This window comes from Scylla paramamosain, chromosome 16, assembly GCF_035594125.1.
Source record: "Scylla paramamosain isolate STU-SP2022 chromosome 16, ASM3559412v1, whole genome shotgun sequence".
In the NCBI taxonomy this organism is placed as follows: domain Eukaryota; kingdom Metazoa; phylum Arthropoda; class Malacostraca; order Decapoda; family Portunidae; genus Scylla; species Scylla paramamosain.
This window is the reverse complement of record NC_087166.1, coordinates 18367170-18393032: the sequence shown is the minus strand read 5'-3', so window position 1 is coordinate 18393032 and position 25863 is coordinate 18367170. Positions and strand designations below refer to the sequence as shown.

Sequence of the window (25863 nt, the reverse complement as noted above, 5' to 3'; positions counted from 1 at the left end):
CTATGCCAGGCTTGGAGTACATTTATCACACCAGAGCGTTTGGGTTTTGGCCGAAACATTTGAGCGGGAGGTAACTGCACTCCACCTTTTTTTTTTTTTTCCTTAGTCAGGAGGGCGTATGGTCTCGTGAAGACTAAATACAGAAATCTTGGAGACTTGTAAAGATTTGCGAAGATTGAGCATTATAGAAGTTTTATTCATCAAAGAAATGGCACCTACGCTAAATACACAGGCAGACAACCTCCCAGCTCTTCCTAACATGCACCGCGGGATGGGAGGAAACAACCAGCCAACACCGGGAGACAGCAGCCAATCTGCGACCAGCAACGAGTTAAGAGGAGCAGGGAGGCAAGAGCCAATCAGACGCTCAGGCAGGGAGACAGACCTCCTAGGCCGGTTCAGAGATATCAGCACGTTCGCGCGGCTAGCGCAACATATTCTCACCTATACCCTGAGAAGTAACAGCGCTACTGAAGAGGGCTCTAGGAGCCGAAATCCTTGTTTTACCAGAAATGACCACATACGGAGAGGTCTTAAACAGGCTTTCGAAAGGGAATAAAACTTTCTTGAGGAATAAAGAGAAAATCCTAAAAAAAAATAGTGAATGCTGAATTATCCATCACCTTTAACAACACATGTATCAGAAAAAAATCTTCTGCCCATATATATATATATATATATATATATATATATATATATATATATATATATATATATATATATATATATATATATATATATATATATATATATATATATATATATATATATATATATTACAAATGGAGTGATAATATATTAATACTTTTTAATGTATAATTTAAATGTATAAATTTAATGTATAAAGTAAATTAGCTCCACGCATTAACATTTTTTAACAAAAATGTCCGTTAGGATATTTCCTTGTACCTTTAATAATAATATACATACTTCATTATCGTGTATATGCAAGCAAAAGAAAAAAAAAACAGTTACACACACATTCGTTACCTACAATTCTTGCTTGTAGGAGTGTCTCATCAAACCAATGGTGCAGAAACCCGCCTTCAGTCAGCCAAAGCACAGCCGTATCAAAATATCTCTTCAGAGGAGAATGGCTTTGAAGTCCTATCGCCACGTTGAAAGGTTGAAAGCATTCCTTAAAGAATGAAAATACAAACATTAAGAATTCCATATGCAATGAAAATAAATATTCGAATTTTTGCGTAAATACATGGTTAGTGAAAAGGATACATATTACAAATATAAAGTAAGAAGTTATATCGTTGCATGATCACTTAGGATTAAACCAATAAGATGACTCGCAGCGTAAAATGTCTCCTAGCATTTTTTTTCTAGATTTTCATTTTAGCAGCTACTTTATGGACTGATGTTAATAAGATAACACTGGTTTGTTGTCAAATATACAATTACAAAAATTATTAACGTATAGAAGAGTGAGCGAGAAGTGGCAGATCAATGATTATGGTTGTGCAATCAGTACATTTATGATCTTATATCTATGAATATATATTTTAACGATCTCCTCATCGTGTGTCTACATAACTTCATCGAGGTAATGTAAAAGAAAGGGAAGAAACAAATCCATCCCTTATGGACTACTGGTACAAAAGTATGATAATTGGTGTTCATTGATTGCAATTGTAAAACCAACCATTTGTCTCATGTTCATCCTTCGATTGAAATTTGGGTAACTATGTTTATTTTATTTTCATTACGTGAACCTTTCAGAAACATGTGCCTTATGTCGATGTGTCACTTTTCATCGCTATCTTAACACATTTCACATGCCGCAAGGATATTGTAACAATATAAACCATGTATATACAATACAAATAACATGTTAAATAAATTATTTAAAAAATCCGTGTGATATATATATTTTTTTTTTTATGATGAGATTAATTTTGCTTAAAACCAACTCAGAGAATGCGGCAGAGGAAAGATACTGGCCACTTGAAGATAATTAAGGTCCATTGGATGATTATTGAAAGAATCGCTGCGACTGGTGTAGAATTTGAAATTTAAGGAGAAAATTAAAAAGTTAATCTCTTCCAGCGAATTACCATTCTATATGAGAACTAATTATTTGATCTCCTTTTTAAATCTAACCTTTTTTCATGGTTGAATCCGGTACTTTTTTTTGCCCTGATCTACACTTTAGTTATATTTCTCCATTAGATCACATCTTAATCATCATTTTTCTGCAGAATATGACAGTTAGTGTACAAGTTATAATTTCTTTTCTTAAGGGAAGTAATTCCAATAGTGTTATATCATTACATTGGGGCTAAAACTGGACACAATACTCCAATTGAGTTTTGAACACTACAAAATATAACTGACACATCTTTGGGACAAATTCTTTCAGCATTCCCACCCCAAAAAACATAAATAAAAATAAATAAATAAATAGATGAATTAATAAATAAATAAATAATCTGATAAATTACTTTATTTCTGGTTTATACACAATTTTGTGAAAGGGCTACTAGAAAGCAGAACATAGTGACAAGACTATGCGAAAAGAAGAGAAAACGCTTTTGCAGTTAGAATACTCATAGTATTGCAGATGTAAATATAGGGCAAGAGACGAGGAAGATCAAAAGTTAGGAGGACGTATTGTGCAATGGAGGACCTGAGAGAGAGAGAGAGAGAGAGAGAGAGAGAGAGAGAGAGAGAGAGAGAGAGAGAGAGAGAGAGAGAGAGAGAGAGAGAGAGAGAGAGAGAGAGAGAGAGAGAGAGAGAGAGAAAGAGAGAGAGAGAGAGAGAGAGAGAGAGGCGGGGGGGGAGGGGGATGATGATGTGTACAATCAGACTTTGTGAATGAGAACCGACAAAAATATTTAGTCTATTAAGACTCGAAAAACATGCCAAGTGAAAAAAAAAAAGTTTTGTTTGATGGAGTTCTAAGTTACCTGAATATTCTAAATATTTTCACATTTCATTTTACTATTTTTTTATTACATTTATAATGTTCCCTTTCTTAATAAAGGTCATGTGTTTTGCATTTGATAATATTGTACTGCATTTGTCCATTCGTTTATTATAGTTGAATTTCATTACATGGCGACTATTTGCCAGGAAGTAAAATAAGCCACTGAAAGATTGTCCTTGTGCTGAAGAAACCGTAAACACTGCGTAAAGCGGCTCCAGTATAATAAAAATTATTTCTACAGAGAAACTGACTAGCTCGCGGTGACGTCTGTTAAGGACGGGCGGAACCCTGGGTAGCTACCCGGTAGTAGAGTACAAAGTATCCAAGCGGGAAACCGGGGCAAACCTTAGATTGTCGGGTATTTTTCATGGGTATATTTTCTTTTTTTTTTATAATAATATTATAACTAAGACAAGCAGTCGGGTCTAGTGTATTGATGTGTGTTCCAGTGTGCACACATATCTTGAAGATACGCCCAACATTCTTGACCTTTTCCTAACCTCTAATTCTGCTTATGCTATTAACCTCTCTTCTCCGCTGGGTTTCTCTGATCACAATCTCATATCTATATTTCGTCCTCTCGCTCCAATCCCTCCTCAGGATCCCCCTAAGCGGAGGTGCCTCTGGCGTTTTGGCTTTCCTAGTTGGGAGGACCTGAGGAGGTATTTTGCTGATTTTCCTTGGAATGACTCCTGCTTTCGAGACAGAGACCCGTCTCTGCGTGCCGATTGCATAACAGAGGTGATAGTGTCTGGCATGGAGGCGTACATTCTTCACTCTTTTTCTCGACCTAAACCTTCCATACCTTGGTTTAACACAACCTGTTCTCGTGCTATACATGATAGAGAGGTGGCCCATAAAAGGTACTTGAGCCGTTCATCACCAGAATCTCATGTACTTAATATTTCTGCCTGGAACCATGCCAAGTCTGATCTCTAACTAGACAAAAACTCCTTCATTAATAGAAAGTGTCAAAATCTTTGAATATCTAACTCCGCTCGTGACTTCTGGCTTCTAGCCAAAAAGATCTCCAGTAACTTTGCTCCTTCTTCACTCCCTTCTTTATTTCAACCAGATGGCACCACTATAACATCTATCTTTAAAGCTGAACTTTTCGCTAAGACCTTTGCTAAAAACTCTACCTTGGACGATTCAGGGATTGTTCCTCCCTTTCCTCCATCCTTTGACTACTTCATGCAATCCATTCAAACTCTTCGAAAATCATGTTTTCCATGCCCTCGCTGGCCTAAACCCTCGGAAGGCTTATGGACCTGATGGGGTCCCTCCTATTGTTCTCTGAAACTGCGCCTCAGTTTTTGCACCTTGCCTAGTCAAAGCCTTTCAACTTTGTCTGTCAACATCTACTTCTTTCTGGAAGTTTGCCTTCATTCTGCCTGTTCCTAAAAAGAGTGAACGTTCTAATCCCTCAAAGTACCGTCCTATTGTTCTATTGCCTATCTAAAGTTATTTAATATATCCTTAACAAGAAGATTCTTAAACATTTATCACTTCACAACCTTCTATTTGATTCTGATTGCCAGTATGGGTTACGTCAAGGCCGCTCTACTGGTGACCTTCTGGCTTTCCTTACTGAGTCTTATTCATCCTCTTTTAGAGATTTTTGGGAAACTTTTGCTGTTGCTTTATACAGTGATAGAGTCTGGCACAATGCTTTGATTTCAAAACTACCCTCCAATGGCTTCTATCCTTCTCACTCCAGCTTCAGGGCTGAATAAAGGCGAGATTGAAGTTGTTAAATCTACATTCTTTAAAGAGACGTAGGCTAAGAGGGGACTTGATAGAAGTCTTTAAGTTATATAAGGGTTATAACAATGGGGATGTAAGCAAAATTCTTAGGATCAGCAACCAGGATAGAAAGAAAAATAATGGGTTCAAGCCTGAAAAAAAAATTTTAAGAAAGAGATAGGAAGAAATTGGTTCTCAAATAGAGTGGTAGATGATTAGAACGGACTCGGTAATCATATTGTTAGTGCTAAGACATTAGGGAGCTTTAAGAGAAGATTAGACGGGTTTATAGATGGGGATGATAGGTGGAAACAGGTGGATATATTTCATTCAAGGAGTGCCACGTGTAAGCCTGGTTGCTTTTTGCAGCTTCCCTTATTTTTTTTGTTTTTTTGTTCTTTATATTTCTGCCGGGAACCATGCCACGTCTTTTCTCCAACTAGTCAACAACTCCTTCATTAATAGAAAGTGTCAAAATCTTTCATGAACTAACTCCCCTAGTGACTTCTGGCATCTAGCCAAAAACATCTCCAATAACTTTGCTTTTTTTTTTCTTTCCCTTCATTATTTCAACCAGATGGCACCACTGCTATCACATTTATCTCTTAAGCTGAATTCTGCGCTCAGAACTTTGTTAAAAACTCTACTTTGGACGATTCAGGGGTTGTTCCACCCTCTCCTGCACCCTCTGACTACTTTATGCTACCTATTAAAATTCCTCGCAATGATGTTTTCCATGCCTTCGCTGGCCTAAACCCTCTGAAAGCTTATGGAGCTGATGGGATCCCTCCTATTGTTCTCCGAAACTACGCCTCCGTGCTTGCACCTTGCCTAGTCAAACTCTTTCAACTTTGTCTGTCAAAATCTGCCTTTTCTTCTTGTTAGAATTCTGCCTACATCCATTCTGTTCCTAAAAAGGATGACCGTTCTAATCCCTCAAACTACCATCCTATTGCTTTAATTTACTGCCTATGTAAAGTTTTTAATCTATCCTTAACAGCAAGTTTATTAACCATCTATCAATGTATAACCTATCTGATCGCCAGTATGGGTTCCGGTAAGGCAGCTCTACTGGTGATCTTCTGGCTTTCCTTACTGAGTCTTGGTCATCCTCCTGTTAGAGATTATGGTGAAAATTTTGTTGTTCCCTTAGACATATCAAAAGCTTTTGACTGAGTCTGGCACAAAGCTTTGATTTCCAAACTACCCTCTTACGGCTTCTATCCTTCTCACTGTAACCTCTCTGTAAACTCTCGTAGCGCTCTTTTAGACAGGGTGGAATCAAAAGCTTTTCGTCTCATCAACTCCTCACCTCTAACTGACTGTCTTCAGTCTCTTTCTCATCGCCAGAATGTTGCATCTCTTGCTATCTTCTACTGCTATTTTCATGCTAACTGCTCTTCTGATCTTGCTAACTGCATCCCTCTCCTCTTCCCGCGGCATCGCTGCACAAGACTTTCTTCTTTCTCTCACCCCTGTTCTCTCTACCTCTATAATGCAAGAGTTAACCAGTATTCCTAATCATTCATCCCCTTCTCTGGTAAACTCTGGAATTTCCTTTCGTGCTTCTGCATTTCCACCTTCCTATGACGAAGTCCTTCAAGAGAGAGGTTTCAAGACACTTATCCTTTAATTTTTGACAACCACTTCGGACCGTATTCAGGATCGATATCTCGGTGGACATTTTTTTTTTTTATTAGATTTTTGTTGCCCTTGGCCGCTGTCCCTCCTACATGAAAAAAAAAAAAAAAAAAGAATATGCAGTACACTATAATTAATCGGACGGAATGGCGCTGTATGATATGTTAAGGCGTTTTGCCGCGAGCCGATCTATTGAATATTCTTTGCCTGGTGATGTTTACTCATACTTAATACACGACCCTCTGGTAGGAAAAAACGAAAATCCAGGAAAGCCACAGAGAATAAAGTTAAGTCTATGTGGTGTTTTAAACATCGGCGGACATAAAGGCGGGTAACACAGAGAAGGCAAGACTAATGTGGTTCCTCAGGGGAGGAAAGGGAAAGGATTGTGTTTGTACACATGATTGTGTTTGTCTATGTTCAAGGAACATAGACATATGGCGAGTGGTGGGGTGAGGTGAGGTCCATCACTTGATTACTCTGAGATGGTAGTAGTAGTAGTAGTAGTAGTAGTAGTATGTTATATCGGTACACACACTCACACACACACACACACACACACACACACACACACACACACACACACACACACACACACACACACACACACACACACACACACACACACACACACACACACACACACACACACACACTCAAAATCTGAAATTCATTAATCTTGTTAACTTACAGGTATTATCCTCAGCGTGGGAACACCCACTGAGGACGCATAGGAGGAGCCTGTGTACACCAGATGATTTCGGGATGATATGTAAACTCCATAGCCACTTATAAGTTTCTTGTATATCTCTTCAATATTTGACATAGCAAAAAATCTGTCGGCTAAACCCTGTAAAGGGATTATGCATTAGGAACCTGCGGCAACTTAGCTATATCGATACATATTTTATATTGTCAACGGAAGAAAAGAGATGGAGAAACAAAAACCCAACTATGATGACAAATCGATTCCAATGATGCCAAAGATGATTATCGCTAAATATGATTATGTGTTTATTATATATATATATATATATATATATATATATATATATATATATATATATATATATATATATATATATATATATATATATATATATATATATATATATAGTAGTACTACTGTAGTAGTAGTAGACACAAATATGATTATGTGTTTATTATATATATATATATATATATATATATATATATATATATATATATATATATATATATATATATATATATATATATATATATATATATATATATATATATATATATATATATATATATATATATTGTTACATAAACGGCCAAAAGTCCGATATTAATGCAGTAGGCACCTGCCGAAACGATAATTTCTCCCAGCTGATATTTAAAGCATCAGATCAGGGGGTGATGTGAAGTTATCATTAAACCCAGCTGTGACATCAATGAACGTTTCCTGTTGTGTTTCACAACACAAGGGGTCAGTCGCAGCTTGCCCTCTAAAGCCACCTCTCTTCCTTCACACAACACTACAAGCACCTTCACTACACAACACACACACACCCTTCAGTCAAAATTTTAAATTTTCATGGCAACTCGTACACCAGTCTTGGAGTCCCCTCTGGGGAGGGGGACCATAAATGTTCCCGGGTCAGACTGCTCTTCTTGTATCGATACTACATGTCTTGACACCTTCCTCAACGTTTTCTTCATTAACTTCTGCATCATTCATGGTCTTGGATCTAATTTTCAATCTGTAGAACACCACCTCTCCTCTACTAAACCTCATCCTCCTTTACTCACTGAAACGCAGGTGTCTGAGGTAACTTTTCTGTTCCATCCTACTTTCTCTATCCTCATTTTCAATCCAAAGCTGGATAATGCGTTTATGAGTGCAACGACTTAACCTGCTCTCATGCCCACGATCATGAATCTTCCAAGATTTCCACCATCTGGCTATGACTACTAAGTCACTCTCAAACTAAATTTATCTGTGATGTATACCTCTTACCTAACTCTTCTAAATATTAGAAATCCCTTTGCCTACTTAACTTCCAAAGTGGAGCACATTCTGACTCTCTTCCCTTTTGCAGAGAACTCCATTCTTAGAGACTAATGTTCACCACCAGTTTTGGTTTCCTCTCCGATCCCTGACCATCCTGATGAACTAGCCTTCACCTTTGCTATCCTCCACGACCTAGATCAATTAGTACAACACCCTACTCGTCTTCCTGACCGTTTTGGAGATACACCAAACATTCTTGACCTTTTCCTAACCTTTAATCCTTTCGCTTATGGTGTTACCCTCTCTTCTCCGACGGGCTCCTCCAATCACCATCTAATATTAGTATCTTTTCCTATCGTTCCAATCCCTCCTCAGGATCACCCTAAGCGGAGGTGCCTCTGGCGTTCTGTCTCTGCTATTTGGGGGAACTAAGCAGGTATTTTGCAGATTTTCCTTTGAGTGACTACTACTTCCATGTCAGAGACCCGTCTCTGTGTGCCGAGCACATAACAGAGGTGATAGTGTTTGGCATGGAGGCGTACATTCCTCACTCTTTTTCTCGATCTAAGCCTTCCAAACCTTGGTTTAACATAGCCTATTCTTGTGCTATACATAATACAGTGGCGGTCGACAAAAAAAAAAAGTACTTGAGCCTTCCATCACCAGGTTCTCATGTGCTTTATATTTCTGCCAGGAACCATGCGAAATCTGTTCTCCAGCTAGCCAAAAACTCCTTCATTAATAGAAAGTGTCAAAATCTTTCAAGATCTAACTCCCTTTGTGACTTCTTGTACCAATAACTTGGTTCTTCCTCTTTCCCTCCTTTATTTCAACCAGATGGCATCACAGCTATCACATCTATCTCTAAAGCTGAACAATGTGACCCACGGTTATACATTTGTCGGTTTTTCTTTTTCTTTTTATTGTCCCTTGTGTTGTGGTTAGCTCTTATTTTTTAAATTATATATTTTTTTATCTATATTGTGCTAAATATAATTACATATTTTAGCTTGAAGATGCTTTCAGTAAAATTGAAGCGGTGGAAGTATTAAAGTGAAGAAAAGAAAGAACTCTGTGCGTTATCCCTGCCCACCCCTATTGTGTCTCAAAACTTTGCCGTGTATATATATATATATATATATATATATATATATATATATATATATATATATATATATATATATATATATATATATATATATATATATATATATATATATATATATATATATATATATATATATATATATATATATATATATATATATATATATATATATATATATATATATATATATATATATATATATATATATATATATATATATATATATATATACACACACACTTGTATAAACTTTTTTTTTTTTATATCCACAAATTTCGCCCCCTGTCACTGTTGCCTTTAATTTTGCCAAGCTTCCCTATTTTACCTACATAATCTAGTGCTGGGCCCATCCTCGGGTTTACAGGGTCTTCTGGTCTCCTGCAACCCTTAAACAGATGGTTGCAACGCCAGATTCCGCCTCCCTTCATGGCTGCCACTATTTGGGGTCAGCCACCCTACACTGCTTCCTGGCCAGTGTAGTGTGGGGCTGAAAGTCAATTTCACAGGGTCCTTCTGGTTTCCTGAGATGAGTTAAATAAATGAGGTCGCCAAACTGTTTCATTTCTTACAGGTAAGGAAATATTGCAACTGCCAAACAACTCGAACTTGCTGGGAAAGAGTCACAAGCCACATTCTAGAAATCACACCTACGGCAAGGGACAACGGCTATAAGGCTTGTAATATTCCACGAGTTTTCCCTCTCATGAAACAATAAAACCATCCACTTTCATAGAATATTACCTCCTCCTGCTGAATAATATCATATAAAGTTTCCTAGAAGACAGACTACTGCCAGCCAGGAAAAACAAGGCCTGGAGAAAGAGTATACATTACTGCACAGCAGAGTAACCATAATCCTTTGGATCCAGAACTCTTAAAAGAACTATGAAGCCCAGTAGCATTTAATTGTACAACAAAATACTACAAATACAAGAACAAACAAACCAAAAACAAAAGGGAGAGGCAGCCAGCCACTCTCCAATACATGAAAAATCCAACCCATAGCTGAGAAATCGGTTTGAAAAAATATTTATCCAAATTTAAGAGGCACAGCAACAACAGGCAGATTCATGGAGACTCCTATTTCTTATCTATATCAGCAGGGGCGTACTGCTTTAATTATGTAGATAATATCCCATTAAAAAAAAAAAACCTTTAAGCTTTATCCCCCCCTTTAGTCTTATCTGCCTCAGCATGCACATCTGTCTCCCACGTTACACAAGCAACGATTGACTAAGAAGCGTCATCACCCCGCGCTCTCTGGGGTAGGTGAGTTGCATGACAAAACTAAGGGGAGGGGTAATGAGATTTTGAGGGGGGAGGGTGACGAACCGCCAAGCCACATTGTTCTCGCTATAAGGCAATACTAATAGCAATATCTTGCTTATTGCAAGTCCCTGAAGGAACTTATTGCAATTTAACTCTGGCACATGATACGCAAATTAATACTCTTCAAAGTGGTCGTGGTTTTAATGTGGTGCTCCATAGGGAAGTGTGGGAAATAAGTAAGAAAATGTTGTAGCTTATGCAACTGGAAGACCATGGTGCCACGCTGGGCTTGTCAACCTTCCACTCTTTCTCTCTCTTTCTCTCTCTATCTTTCTTCTTGTCTCCTCCATACTCATTATCTTCTTCTCTCCCACTAGTCTCTTATATATATATATATATATATATATATATATATATATATATATATATATATATATATATATATATATATATATATATATATATATATATATATATATATATATATATATATATATATATTACAACCACAAATTCATGCCCCTCATCAAGTTGTCTCAAACTGGGCTAACTTCCCCCAAATCATTACCTATGTGATTTGGTGCAGGGCTTAATATGGGTTACAAGGTTCTCTTTTTACACAGACGGTCATAACACCAGGTTACACGACTGAGGTCGGCAGTCTGTTTCACCTACCAACGGACACAGGAATATTATAACAAACGAATCACTTTCCACTCTCTGGGAAAGAATCGTCAGCCACGATCTAGGAGGGAACAGCTACATCATGTAACAATCACTCATATATAAGGGTTATAATGTTCTATGGCATATCGCCCTCACAAATAAGAAGACACTATCTTTCTCTGCTGGGCAATATTATATTCAACTTCCAAGGAAACAGATCATGCTCCCTTAACAGAAACGACATGATCCGGGGAAGAAGAATATTATAATACATGGCAGCATACTATTAATCCTCTGCGGCCAGCCCCTCTACAGGATCCATGAACAACTAGCATTTAACAAAACATCTTGTGCACAAACAAACTGGCCACAAAAACAAACAGGAGGGTCATCGATCGCTTACTGTCACCAGGTACTTGACTCATAAAGAAAAGAGAAGAGAAGTCATACCCAGTTCGTACTCCGATAAATGTCTCAAATACTCCTTGAAGTAACTGACCCTTCTAGCTGTATCCTCCCTAGTCTTCTCAGAACATGCTGCTTCCATTGGTATGTTTGTTGTATGGTATGTTTGATTCGTTCAAGCTTAAGACAGTGACTGAAGCGTGAGAACACCCAGCTCGTTCTTATCACAAGGGTATGACTCATGTGGCAGGGTAAGAGGGGGACGAGGGTGCACCCCACCAACGCAGGCTCGCTCGCCTCCCACTCTCAGTAGGCCACTAAATAAACAATATCTTCAGAAATAATTATATTACACTATGTGGTCTGGAAGCATTCGATTTGTTTTATCGGCAAGAGGGACTCTTCATCTACACAACATGTGGGACTCAAACTAATTAGAAATTACAAATATGGTAATTAGAAATATGGTAAATTAACTTAAGGTATGGTAAATTAAATTAAGGAGGGTAGCTACATATGAGAGATTTCATGGTAACTTCAGCCCGCGGCCACCCAACAATTAAAGGTCTTGCATTTGTATTTTCACTCTCTACCTTCCTTCCATCTTTTTTTTTTTCATTCTTCCCTTTTTTTGTACTTTCATTACTTCCTCCTTCTGACTTGGTATGCGCAACACGCTCCGCTCCAAAAGAAAATTTCGTAAGTTGTCCACAGCTTACGAAATTTTTTTACCTTTAAGAAATTCAAACTCTTCACATAATTTATTATGGCTGACTACATCATCCTCAAAACAGAGACATACATAGGAATCACAAATAACAGAGAGGTACGAAAACACGACTATAAACAATCATCAAAACAACATGAATCAACAGCGCTACAACTTGGTCCTCCATTCTCATCCTGCCGTTTCTTCTCTCTCCTCCTCCATCGAGATCCATCTCTGGTTTTCAGCCAGGACCTGCGATCTCCCCGGCTACATTGTTGAGCACGTTTATTCCTGCACGGTGTCATATGTAGATCTCTCCTCCAGCAGCTACGCCTGCTCCACCTTCTCCTGTGATTCTTATCTCACCTCCTCCATCGTCTTCTCTTTGCTCTGCCTTCACTACTCCTCCATTCACTCACACCTACGGTCTCTACTACACTTCCTACTCCATGTTCTGTATCCTTTTCTTCATACTGTGCAAACATCACAATCACCAAGCAGCGACATCCCTGCGTCCTTGCAACACGCACTAGCCCACCAGGGACAGTAGTCTCCTGGTGCATCGTCACGGCACCGCCAGGCAATACTCTTCCTGGTAAAACAATGCCCTCCATCGGGCTGCCAAGCAAATCTAACTGGTTAGCCACTTTAACTCTCCTCTCTGGAGAGCACATTGATCTTCCATCTGGGCTTTTACTGCCCACAACGTTACTCCCGCTTGCCTGCTCTTGGCTCCTTGGAGTCTCCGTCCCACATCCATAAAACAAAAATACTACTTCATTTGAAGTTGGCATCTGGCCGCTCTTAATCAAACAAAATTCTTCTTGTAAGGTGCGACAAGGCCAAGCTTGCATCTCAATGTCAGGCACAGCAATTCTTTCACCTCATCCCTCCCGCCGACCACCTGATGACACAGGTATCGCCACAACGAGCTAACGGATGCTTCTCTCCAGGATGCAGCACACCTATTCCCGCACACTCAGCTAAACTCCCATACGTGGCCATCACAACACAACAACCACCGGCTCCACCATGAGTCCAGCCAACGTGTCTCTGGGCCAGCCCCACTTATCCCACAACCGCTCTCGTGTAATCTTTTTTCATCATACATTGTCACTTCGAAGAGGATGGCAACCATCATCAGATACTACCTTTCTCGGTCCCAGCACCTGACAATCAATAGGAACTCGGCCAAGTGAAGCCCTCAGCAATACTGAGGGTGCTTACCGAGTGGCAAGCAGCATTTCACCGGCAGCTTTACTCAGCGCTGCCTCCTGACGCTGCGCCGTAACGCTCGCGCCAACTACATCATAACCGACATTGGAAGAAGGGGACGGAAGAGCAACTTTTTTAATCATTTCTGCACTAGGAGAAACAAATCTAGACATAACACAGGGGAGAGGGACCCCTGGCAAGAGGTCATCAGACTTGCCAGCCTGACCCACGCGGTTACACCCAGCAAACGGAACCAAACCCAGTCCCTAGAACCGCGCTTCACGTTCCCGAGTCATTCTGACTCCAAAATGGCCAAATACCAGGCTACTGCCAACTATTAGAACCGTGCCTCCTTGACTGTGGGTGGCAAAACAAAGTGGTGCAACAAACGTCTGTCCTCCTCGCTCCTACGGCTATTCAAAATACTGTTACGTTGAGCAAACGCTGCCCGATCCTTTAGTTTGTTTGCCGTCCTCTCCTGTCTTGGCAAGTAGTGGGGCACCACATACACAAGGGACAGATCCCTCCTTAGCTACACTGGCAGCTGTAGCAGCAACTACCAGCACGGGTGGCTCACTACGTGAGCAAACAAACACTCACCTTGTCTGCTCTTGACATGGGAACAGCCTGCTCGCAGCCTCCGGCACACTCCGGAGTGGAGGAAATTCCCACCTCTCCAGCATAGTCAGGAGTCTCCCAGCTATCGGCTGGGGCTCGGACTGAGTACCAGCGCTCACAGCCTCAACTCCAGGTGACGATAACTCCGCCTGACCATTACCTACGAGAGGTTCTGTAGGTCAAGGCAAGTCATCAAACAAACAACCCGAATTCAACACTCCGGCCTCATTCTCGGTAACACTCTCAACAAAGTCAGGTGCTTTCTGGGGTGGTTCTGCGCTTCTGCAGTCAGCCCCAGCACACTGACTGACTCAGAGAGACCAGTTCAATTCAGACTTGTCCAGACCCATACAGTGGGACGGGCCTCTGGGCACTCCGCCCCCACAGTGACATCATCTCGAACACTGCTTTATTGCAGTCGACCCCAGGAGTCTCAGAACCTGCCTCGCCTCGCCTCGCCTAGTCTTCGGGCGAGTAACATAACTAAGAGAGTCAGGAACTTGACCAGCCTCCACATCCGTGCTGGTGTCCGTGGATGGGGACTACACCCAAACTCTCCCACCTGCCAGGTCATTCCCTAAAAGAAAATCTACCCAAGACACTGGCAGGTTCTCTGCTAGTGGCACCTGCGCCTCCGTGGTCACTAGTGGGCATGAAAGCCTGATCTCCGCCGTAGCGAAGCTTTCCACGGCGCCAATTCTCCGGCACCATACAGACTTAACTGAATCAATTCAAATTTCAGTCATTCCTGCACAGAGACTGCTATGCGGCTGTCTCTCAGAAAAGTTACTGGGTATTCAATCCCATCAATTTCAACAGTGGCCCTGCACAAACAGGAGCGACACCAGTCCAAACCAGAGCTCACGTGGGATGGTGAGATAACAACAGATGAGGGGGCGGTACTACCTGCCTTTAAACTCTCACGACCAAACGCCAGCCAGACCTCATCACAATCCTAGTCTCGGCCCTGTGGGAATGGAGTGCCCAGAGGCCTGTCCTGCTGCCGGTGAGGGTCTGGGTGAGTCAGAATTGAACTCGTCTCTGATTCAATGTGCTTGGGCTGAAGCCACCATCTTCCGGGGGAGGTCTTGGAAGCTCTGGCTATTATTAACTTGGGACAATTCAATATAAAGTGCCCAGTATTTTTGCAATAATGACACATGGGTTGCATAATGTGCTGTGTTGTGTGCTCCCAGTCTGTCTCTGCTGAGGTCTGGGTGGAGACTTACTACTAACAGTTTTTTTTTTTTTTTTTATGTAAGAAGGACACTGGCCAAGGGCAACAAAAATCAATAAAAAAAAATGCCCACTGAAATGCCAGTCCCATAAAAGGGTCAAGGCAGTGGTAAAAAATTGGTGGATAAGTGTCTTGAAACCTCCCTCTTTAAGGAATTCAAGTCATTCAAGCTTATTGCCGAAGACTTACCAACAGACCATTACCAACAGACTTATTACCGAAGCCACTGCTATAGCGTGGACTTGGTGACAAACTATCGCCAGTCGTGCCTCCCGACAAACCATCACTTTGCCCGCCAAACGTACCACCAATCCAACTTGGCACAGGCCAACGCGTGGTCATCTGTCGGCGTATGTGCCTCCTTTAGGCTTTTCAATTTTTTTTTCTTGGAGCAGAGGCACCAGTTTTTTCACAGCCACGTTTATAAATTGCTCCATTACCGTGAGCTCTCTTAACTCATGTTAGGACTTGGCCTGCTCGATAGCAATCTACTTTTTGAACATCTCGAAATACTGAGCACACTCGTGGTAGGAATCACAAGGCCTTTTCTTCTGCAGTTTATACGCCTCTGGCCATAGCTTATAAGCTCTCAGGATGTCACCCTTAAATTCCTTGTAGTCCTCCTCGTCCTCTACTGGCATCCCATCATAAGTCTCGATAACCTTGCCCTTCAACATATCGGCAACAAGGCCAACCCATCTCTCCTGAAGCCAATCAAATTCTGAGGCTTTTTCAAATCTCTGAAACCAATGTGTCAGCTTTTTTCTCATCAAACTCAGGAATCAATTTCAAACTCACCATTTGGCTTTTTACAGCATCTTCCCTAATTCATTCTCTTCTCAAGCCATTAGGTGAGTTAACTTTTATCCACATCGTCTTCAACTCATATATTCTATTCATTTCAACCTCTTCCCTTTCATACATCTTTGACTCCTCTGCCTCAAGTAACCACAATTCTTTCCCTTGTTCAAATCATCTTGCCTTCTCATCGGCCTCAAGCTTTCTGGCTTCCCTAGTTTCCTCATTCTTAAATCTCCATTCTTTGGGTTCACCTTCCAACTGGAGCCCTCTCAAATATCTCACCTTCTCTGCCTCTAACTCAGGACTCTTAGTTTTTCTAGCCTCCTCCAACTCCATTCTCCTCATCTCCAATTTAAATTTCATTTCCTCAGACATGCCTTGTGTCTGGGAGAATCCATCAGTACTTTGAGCAGGGCTGAGTCGTCCTTGGACGCTACCCGTGGGACTGTGACCTGACACCATGCTGGGTCAGATCTATGCCACCACTCTTGGCAAAAAACAAGACACTGGTAACGAATCACCTCAGCTACCACCTGTACTCTCCATGGCATAAACTGAGTGTGGGCAAAGAAAAAACAACGAAATAAATAAGCAATAAGCATGGCCACAAATCTTCCAGCAACCCTGATGAGGTTTCTAATTTCTTTTACAACTACAAATTCCTGCCCCTCTTACAGCTGCTTCAAATTTGGCTAGCTTCCCGCAAGTCACCGCCTACGTGACTTGGTGCATGGCTTAATGTGGGGTTACAAGGTCCTCTTTTGACTCTTGCACCCTTTACACAGACGGTAATAACAACAGGTTAAACAAATGAGGTCATCAGCCTATTTCAGGCAAGGGAATATTATAACAACAACATTATACTACACAGCAGCATAGTGTTAATTTTCTGGGGCCAACCCCTCTACAGGAACCTTGACCAACAGTAGTATTTAACAGAACACCTTGTGTACAAATTGCCTACATAAACAAACAGGCGAGATGTCGACCACTCATTGTCATCAGGTGAGATGACCTCACAATGAGACGACGAGTCACATTGTAATATACTCGTATGCTGAATGCCTTGCAAGCAAGTGCTCTCACAGACAGATTGATGGCGACGCCTACACTACACACACACACAGGGGCGTACTGCGATAAATGACTGAAACACCCCTTAAAGTAACTGGCCGTTCTGCCTGTATCCCCCCCCCAGGCTCCTCAGAACATACTGCTTCCCATGGTATGTTAGACTCCTTGAAGCTCAAGGCAGTGACTGGTTCGTAAGCGTGTGAACACCCAGCTCCAGCTTATCACAAAGGTATGACTCATGTGGGAGGGGAGGAGAGGTCGGAGGTGCACGCTATCCTCGCATGCTCGCTCGTCTTCCACTCACAGTAGGCAATTAAATAAACAAATACTTTCAGAAAATAATTATGATCTAACTATGTGGTTTGGATGCTTTAAGATTGATTTATCAGCAAGACGGACTCTTCATTTAAACAACACATGGGATTCAAAAGCATGCTCGCTCGTCTTCCACTCACAGTAGACAATTAAATAAACAAATACTTTCAAAAAATAATTATGATATAACTATGTGGTTAGGATGCTTTCAGATTGCTTTATCAGCAAGACAGACTCTTCCTTTAAACAACACATAGGATTAAAAAAAAAATAATAATAATAAAAAAAAATATATATATATATATATATATTTATATATATATATATATATATATATATATATATATATATATATATATATATATATATATATATATATATATATATATATATATATATATATATATATATATATATATATATTATTCATTAATGATCTTCTAAACCAAACTTCTAGTCCTATCCACTCCTACGCTGATGATACCACCCTACACTTTTCCAAGTCTTTTCATAGACGTCCAACCCTTCAGGAGGTAAACATATCACGCAGGGAAGCCACAGAACGCCTGACTTCTGATCTTTCTAAAATTTCTGATTGGGGCAGAGCAAACTTGGTATTGTTCAATGCTTCAAAAACTCAATTCCTCCATCTATCAACTCGACACAACCTTCCAGACAACTATCCCCTCTTCTTCAATGACACTCAACTGTCCCCATCTTCTACACTGAACATCCTCGGTCTGTCCTTTACTTATAATCTGAACTGGAAACTTCACATCTCATCTCTAGCTAAAACAGCTTCTATGAAGTTAGGTGTTCTGAGACGTCTCCGCCAGTTTTTCTCACCTCCCCAGCTGCTAACTCTGTACAAGGGCCTTATTCGTCCATGTATGGAGCATGCTTCACATGTCTGGGATGGTTCCTCTCATACTGCTCTTCTAGACAGGGTGGAATCAAAAGCTTTTCGTCTCATCAACTCCTCTCCTCTAACTGACTGTCTTCAGCCTCTCTCTCACCGCCGCAATGTTGCATATCTAGCTGTCTTCTACCGCTATTTTCATGCTAACTGCTCTTCTGATCTTGCCAACTACGAGTACATGCCTCCCCTCCTTCCGCGGCCTCTCTGCACAAGACTTTCTTCTTTCTCTCACCCCTATTCTGTCCACCTCTCTAACGCAAGAGTTAACCAGTATTATCAATCATTCATCCCTTTCTCTGGTAAACTCTGGAACTCCCTGCCTGCTTCTGTATTTCCACCTTCCTATGACTTGAATTCCTTCAAGAGGGAGGTTTCAAGACACTTATCCACCAATTTTTGACCACTGCTTTGACCCTTTTATGGGACTGGCATTTCAGTGGGCATTTTTTTTATTAGATTTTTGTTGCCCTTAGCCAGTGTCCTTCTTACATAAAAAAAAAAAAAAAAAATATATATATATATATATATATATATATATATATATATATATATATATATATATATATATATATATATATATATATATATATATATATATATATATATATATATATATATATATATATATATATATATATATATATATATATAAGAACATAAGAACATAAGAAATAAGGGAAGCTGCAAAAAGCGACCAGGCTTACACGTGGCAGTCCCTGTATGAAACACTCCTACCTATTTCCATCTGTTATCCCCATCCATAAACTTGTCTAATCTTCTCTTAAAGCTCTCTAGTGTCCTGGCACTAACTACATGATTACTGAGTCCGTTCCACTCATCTACCACTCTATTTGAGAACCAATTTTTTCCTATCTCCTTCCTAAACCTAAATTTTTCAAGCTTGAACCCGTTATTTCTTGTTCTACCTTGGTTGCTGATCCTAAGAATTTTGCTTACATCTCCCTTGTTATAACCCTTATACCACTTAAAGACTTCTATCAGGTCCCCTCTTAACCTACGTCTCTCTAGAGAATGTAAATTTAACCGCTTCAACCTCGCTTCGTAAGGAATACTCCTCATCCCCTGAATCCTTTTAGTCATTCTCCTCTGTACTGATTCTAATAGACCTATATCTTTCCTGTAATGTGGGGACCAGAACTGCACAGCGTAGTCTAGATGAGGTCTGACCAGCGCCAAGTATAACTTTAATATTACTTCCGGCCTTCTACTTTTAACACTCCTAAAAATGAATCCTAGTACCCTATTTGCCTTGTTTCTGGCTTCTATGCATTGTTTCCCTAGACGGAGTTCAGAGCTAACTATAGCTCCTAAATCTTTCTCGTACCCTGTACCTACCAGAGTTTGGGTGTTTAATGTGTACCTATTGTGTGGGTTTCCTCTACCTACGCTAAGCACTTTGCATTTATTGATATTAAATTGCATTTGCCATCTATCCGTCCATTCATTCATTCTATCTAAGTCTGTCTGCAAGGCGATATATATATATATATATATATATATATATATATATATATATATATATATATATATATATATATATATATATATATATATATATATATATATATATATATATATATATATATATATATATATATATATATATATATATATATATATATATATATATATATATATATATATATATATATATATATATATATATATATATATATATATATATATATATATATATATATATATATATATATATATATATATATATATATATATATATATATATATATATATATATCGTCTCTTATGGACGATGTTGAAGGCATGAGAAACTTAATCATTATTGAATTTTTGCTGTGTTTTCTCTATATGTCTTATCAGTGCTCTTTCTTGAGCAGTAAGAGGTCCGAGGAGCTGTCCAAAAGTAGAATAGTTTGTCGCAACGTTTCTTTCAAAAACCTGCAAAGCAACAACTTAAACGCTGCCTCAATAAATCTTCTGTACTCACCTTTACCCACGAGACAACAGTAAACAACAACCTCCCTTTCCTCGACGTCCTCACCGCTAACAATGCAAGATTTAGTGCAGTCTACACTAAACCCAGCAACCTGGGTTCCTGCCTGAACGAAAAAAGTGAAAGTCCCCCAACACTACCGTAACTCCATCATCAATGCTTATATCAAGCGAACCCTCACACACTGCTCGTCATGGAACAACACCCACCGAGACCCGGACAAAGAGGACAAAATACCACTCTACTACAAAAACATCATGTCCACGGAATACAAGGCTGATGAACGCATCATCAAAGACAATACAACATCATGTTAAGCCTACATACGAAGAGAACACCATTTCACTCATCATATGCTATATCACCAAGAAGACGTCACAGTTGCTAATAAAGAACAGAGTAACCACTAAGAAAACTCCTTTACAAGAAGACCATTTCATCTACAAACACACCTGCAAAACTGAGGACTGTGGACCTCAAACATATATTGAGATGACACTACATTGTCTAGGAGGCTCACTTGCCACCTACAGAAGAATCAAGAACCACTACAACATGTCGCATAAAAATACCACTACAAGGAAACACTCAAAACACACAATTATCATCCAGCGCGAAAGAAACCCCCGCCGCCAACTCTTCCTGGAATCACTATGCATACCACAAGAAAGACCAGTCATGAATCTACAAACACAAGACCTACAGATACTCCCAACTCAATAAAGAAGACCAACGCAACATGCCACAAAAGCCAGCACCCCGCCCAGAACATGGAACCAGCCTATCAGGCTGCCTCCTGCAGCCTACCAGGCTACGCGTCGAGCCAACCAATCAGGTTGCCTCTCGCCACGGTTACATCCCAATTTGATCCACCCACGGGGTACGTAGAGCCGCACTTCTCACACCCACGCCTGAAGATGTTCCCTGAAGAGGAACGGAATGTTGCGATAAACTATTCTACTTTTGGACAGCTTAAGAAAGAGAATTGACAAGAGATATAGAGAAAACACAGCAAAAGTCAATGATGCTGAAATTTCCCATGACTTCAACATCGTCTGTAAGAATGTAAGAAAGAGGATTTACTTCCTGCTACACACACACACACACACACACACACACACACACACACACACACACACACACTCACACACATGTATATATATATATATATATATATATATATATATATATATATATATATATATATATATATATATATATATATATATATATATATATATATATATATATATATATATATATATATATATATATATATATATATATATATATATATATATATATATATATATATATATATATATATATATATATATATATATTTTTTTTTTTTTTTTTTTTTTTCTTTTTTTTTTTTTTTCTTTTTATGTAGGAAGGACACTGGCCAAGGGCAACAAAAATCTAATAAAAAAAAAAAGCCCACTAAAATGTCAGTCCCATAAAAGGGTCAAAGCAGTGGTCAAAAATTGGTGGATAAGTGTCTTGAAACCTCCCTCTTAAAGGAATTCAAGTCATAGGAAGAGAGGTGGACAGAATAGGGGTGAGAGAAAGAAGTAAGTCTAGTTGTGCAGCGAGGCCGCAGAAGAAGGGGAGGCATGCAGTTAGCAGGATCAGAAGAGCAGTTAGCATGAAAATAGCGGTAGAAGACAGCTAGATATGCAACATTGCGGCGGTGAGAGAGAGGCTGAAGACAGTCAGTTAGAGGAGAGGAGTTGATGAGATGAAAAACTTTTGATTCCACCCCGTCTAGAAGAGCAGTATGAGTGGAACCCCTCCAGACATGTGAAGCATACTCCATACATGGACGGATAAGGCCCTTGTACAGAGCTAGCAGCTGGGGGGGGTGAGAAAAACTGGCGGAGACGTCTCAGAACACCTAACTTCATAGAGGCTGTTTTAGGTAGAGATGAGATGTGAAGTTTCCAGTTCAGATTATAAGTACGAGTAAAGGACAGACCGAGGATGTTCAGTGTAGAAGATGGGGACAGTTGAGTGTTATTGAAGAAGAGGGGATAGTTGTCTGGAAGGTTGTGTCGAGTTGATAGATGGAGGAATTGAGTTTTTGAGGCATTGAACAATACCAAGTTTGCTCTGCCCCAATCAGAAATTTTAGATCAGAAATCAGGCGTTCTGTGGCTTCCCTGCGTGATATGTTTACCTCCTGAAGGGTTGGACATCTATGAAAAGACGTGGAAAAGTGCAGCGTGGTATCATCAGCGTAGGAGGGGATAGGACAAGAAGTTTGGTTTAGAAGATCATTAATGAATAATAAGAAGAGAGTGGGTGACAGGACAGAACCCTGAGGAACACCACTGTTAATAGATTTATAAGAAGAACAGTGACCGTCTACCACAGCAGCAATAGAACGGTCAGAAAGGGAACTTGAGATGAAGTTACAGAGAGAAGGATAGAAACCGTAGGAGGGTAGTTTGGTTTCAAAGCTTTGTGCCAGACTCTATCAAAAGCTTTTGATATGTCCAAGGCAACAGCAAAAGTTTCACCAAAATCTCTAAAAGAGGATGACCAAGACTCAGTAAGGAAAGCCAGAAGATCACCAGTAGAGCGGCCTTGACGGAATCCATATTGGCGATCAGATAGATGGTTGTGAAGTAATAGATGTTTAAGAATCTTCCTGTTGAGGATAGATTCAAAAACTTTAGATAGGCAGGAAATTAAAGCAATAGGACGGTAGTATGAGGGATTAGAACGGTCACTCTTTTTAGGAACAGGTTGAATGTAGGCAAACTTCCAGCAAGAAGGAAAGGTAGATGTTGACAGACAGAGCTGAAAGAGTTTGACTAGGCAAGGTGCAAGCACGGAGGCACAGTTTCGGAGAACAATAGGAGGGACCCCATCAGGTCCAAAAGCCTTCCGAGGGTTAAGGCCAGCGAGGGCATGGAAAACATCATTGCGAAGAATTTTAATAGGTGGCATGAAGTAGTCAGAGGCTGGAGGAGAGAGAGGAACAAGCCCAGAATCGTCCAAGGTAGAGTTTTTAGCAAAGGTTTCAGCAAAGACTTCAGCTTTAGAAATAGATGTGATAGCAGTGGTGCCATCTGGTTGAAGTAGAGGAGGGAAAGAAGAAGAAGCAAAGTTATTGGAGATATTTTTGGCTAGATGCCAGAAATCACGAGGGGAGTTAGATCTTGAAAGGTTTTGACATTTTCTGTTAATGAAGGAGTTTTTGGCTAGTTGGAGAACAGACTTAGCATGGTTCCGGGCAGAAATATAAAGTGTATGAAATTCTGGTGATGGAAGGCTTAAGTACCTTTTGTGGGCCACCTCTCTATCATGTATAGCACGAGAACAAGCTGTGTTAAACCAAGGTTTAGAAGGTTTAGGACGAGAAAAAGAGTGAGGAATGTATGCCTCCATGCCAGACACTATCACCTCTGTTATGCGCTCAGCACACAAGGACGGGTCTCTGACACGGAAGCAGTAGTCATTCCAAGGAAAATCAGCAAAATACCTCCTCAGGTCCCCCCAACTAGCAGAGGCAAAACGCCAGAGGCACCTTCGCTTAGAGGGATCCTGAGGACGGATTGGAGTGATAGGACAAGATAAAGATATGAGATTGTGATCAGAGGAGCCCAACGGAGAAGATAGGGTGACAGCATAAGCAGAAGGATTAGAGGTCAGGAAAAGGTCAAGAATGTTGGGCGTATCTCCAAGACGGTCAGGAATACGAGTAGGGTGTTGCACCAATTGCTGTAGGTCATGGAGGATAGCAAAGTTGTAGGCTAGTTCACCAGGATGGTCAGTGAAGGGAGAGGAAAGCCAAAGCTGGTGGTGAACATTGAAATCTTCAAGAATGGAGATCTGTGCAAAAGGGAAGTGGGTCAGAATGTGCTCCACTTTGGAAGTTAAGTAGTCAAAGAATTTCTTATAGCCAGAGGAGTTAGGAGAGAGGTATACAGCACAGATAAATTTAGTATGAGAGTGACTCTGTAGTCGTAGCCAGATGGTGGAAAACTCGGAAGATTCAAGAGCGTGGGCACGAGAGCAGGTTAAGTCATTGCGCACATAAACGCAGCATCCAGCTTTGGATCGAAAATGAGGATAGAGAAAGTAGGAGGGAACAGAAAAGGGGCTACCGTCAGTTGCCTCAGACACCTGAGTTTCAGTGAGGAAAAGAAGATGAAGTTTAGAAAAGGAGAGGTGGTGTTCTACAGATTGAAAATTAGATCTTAGACCGCGAATGCTGCAGAAATTAATGAAGAAAAAGTTGAGGGGGGCGTCAAGACACTTAGGGTCGTCGACAGAAAGGCAGTCCGACTTGGGGACATTTTTGGTCCCCTCCCCGAAGGGGGACTCCGAGGCTGGTGTAGGAGTCGCCATGATGATTTTAAAATTTTTGAGTGAAGGGTGTGTGTGTTATTAGGTGCTTGTAGTTTTGTGTGGAGTAAGAGAGTTGTCTTTAGAGGGTCCCCTTGTGTTGTGAGACACAAGGGGAAACGTTCAGTGAGGTCACAGCTGGGTTTAATGATGAGTTCACGGCACCACCTGAACAATGCTTTAGACCTCACTGGGAGTAATTATCGTTTCGGCAGGTATCTACTGCCTCCTCCTCTAGATGTCCCCTGATCTCTTCAACTACTACAGTGAAATTATAATGAGGGATGTAAGAGATAAGGAAGGAGTAAAAGTGGGAGCCACCAACATCAACAACATAAGATATGCAGACGATACGGTGCTGCTGGCGGAATCCCAAGTCTAACTGCAAGACCTGGTTAACACACTAAATAGATCAAGCAGACAGAAAGGCGTAACAATTAACAAAAAATAAAACGGAAGTGATGGTAGCATCGAAAGAGGAGCAACCGCCACAAATAAATATATTACTTGATGCAGAACCCCTCAAACAGACAACTTTAATTATTTGGGAAGCACGATCACATGTGATGGGAAATGTGAGATGGACATAAAGAAGAGAATAGTACTTGCAAAAAATGCATTTGGCAAGATAAAAAACTTGGCGACGAATGTTAAAGTATCAATGGGTACAAGAAGAAGGTGAAATGTCTTATATGGTCGGTTTTGTTGTACGGCTGTGAGTCCTGGACAATGAGAAAGGCAGATGAACAAAGACTTCAAGCAGTTGAGATGTGGTTCTGGAGGAGGATCCTTAAGATATCTTGGACAGAAAGAAGAACAAATGAAGAAGTGTTGCAAGGGATGGGTGTTGGAAGAGAGTTGATGAGTACGGT

General features: G+C 40.2%; 1 protein-coding gene across 1 annotated transcript in view; it reads right to left on the bottom strand.

The window, feature by feature from the left end:
- Positions 1–25863, bottom strand: part of LOC135107818 (ionotropic receptor 93a-like) — a 76076-nt gene that overhangs the window by 5520 nt on the left and 44693 nt on the right. The window contains exons 5-6 of the mRNA XM_064018111.1: positions 7017–7175; positions 995–1138 (exon numbers count right to left, since the gene is read on the bottom strand). Coding sequence (XP_063874181.1) covers positions 995–1138; positions 7017–7175 — 303 coding nt within the window. The remainder of the gene's footprint in view (positions 1–994; positions 1139–7016; positions 7176–25863) is intronic.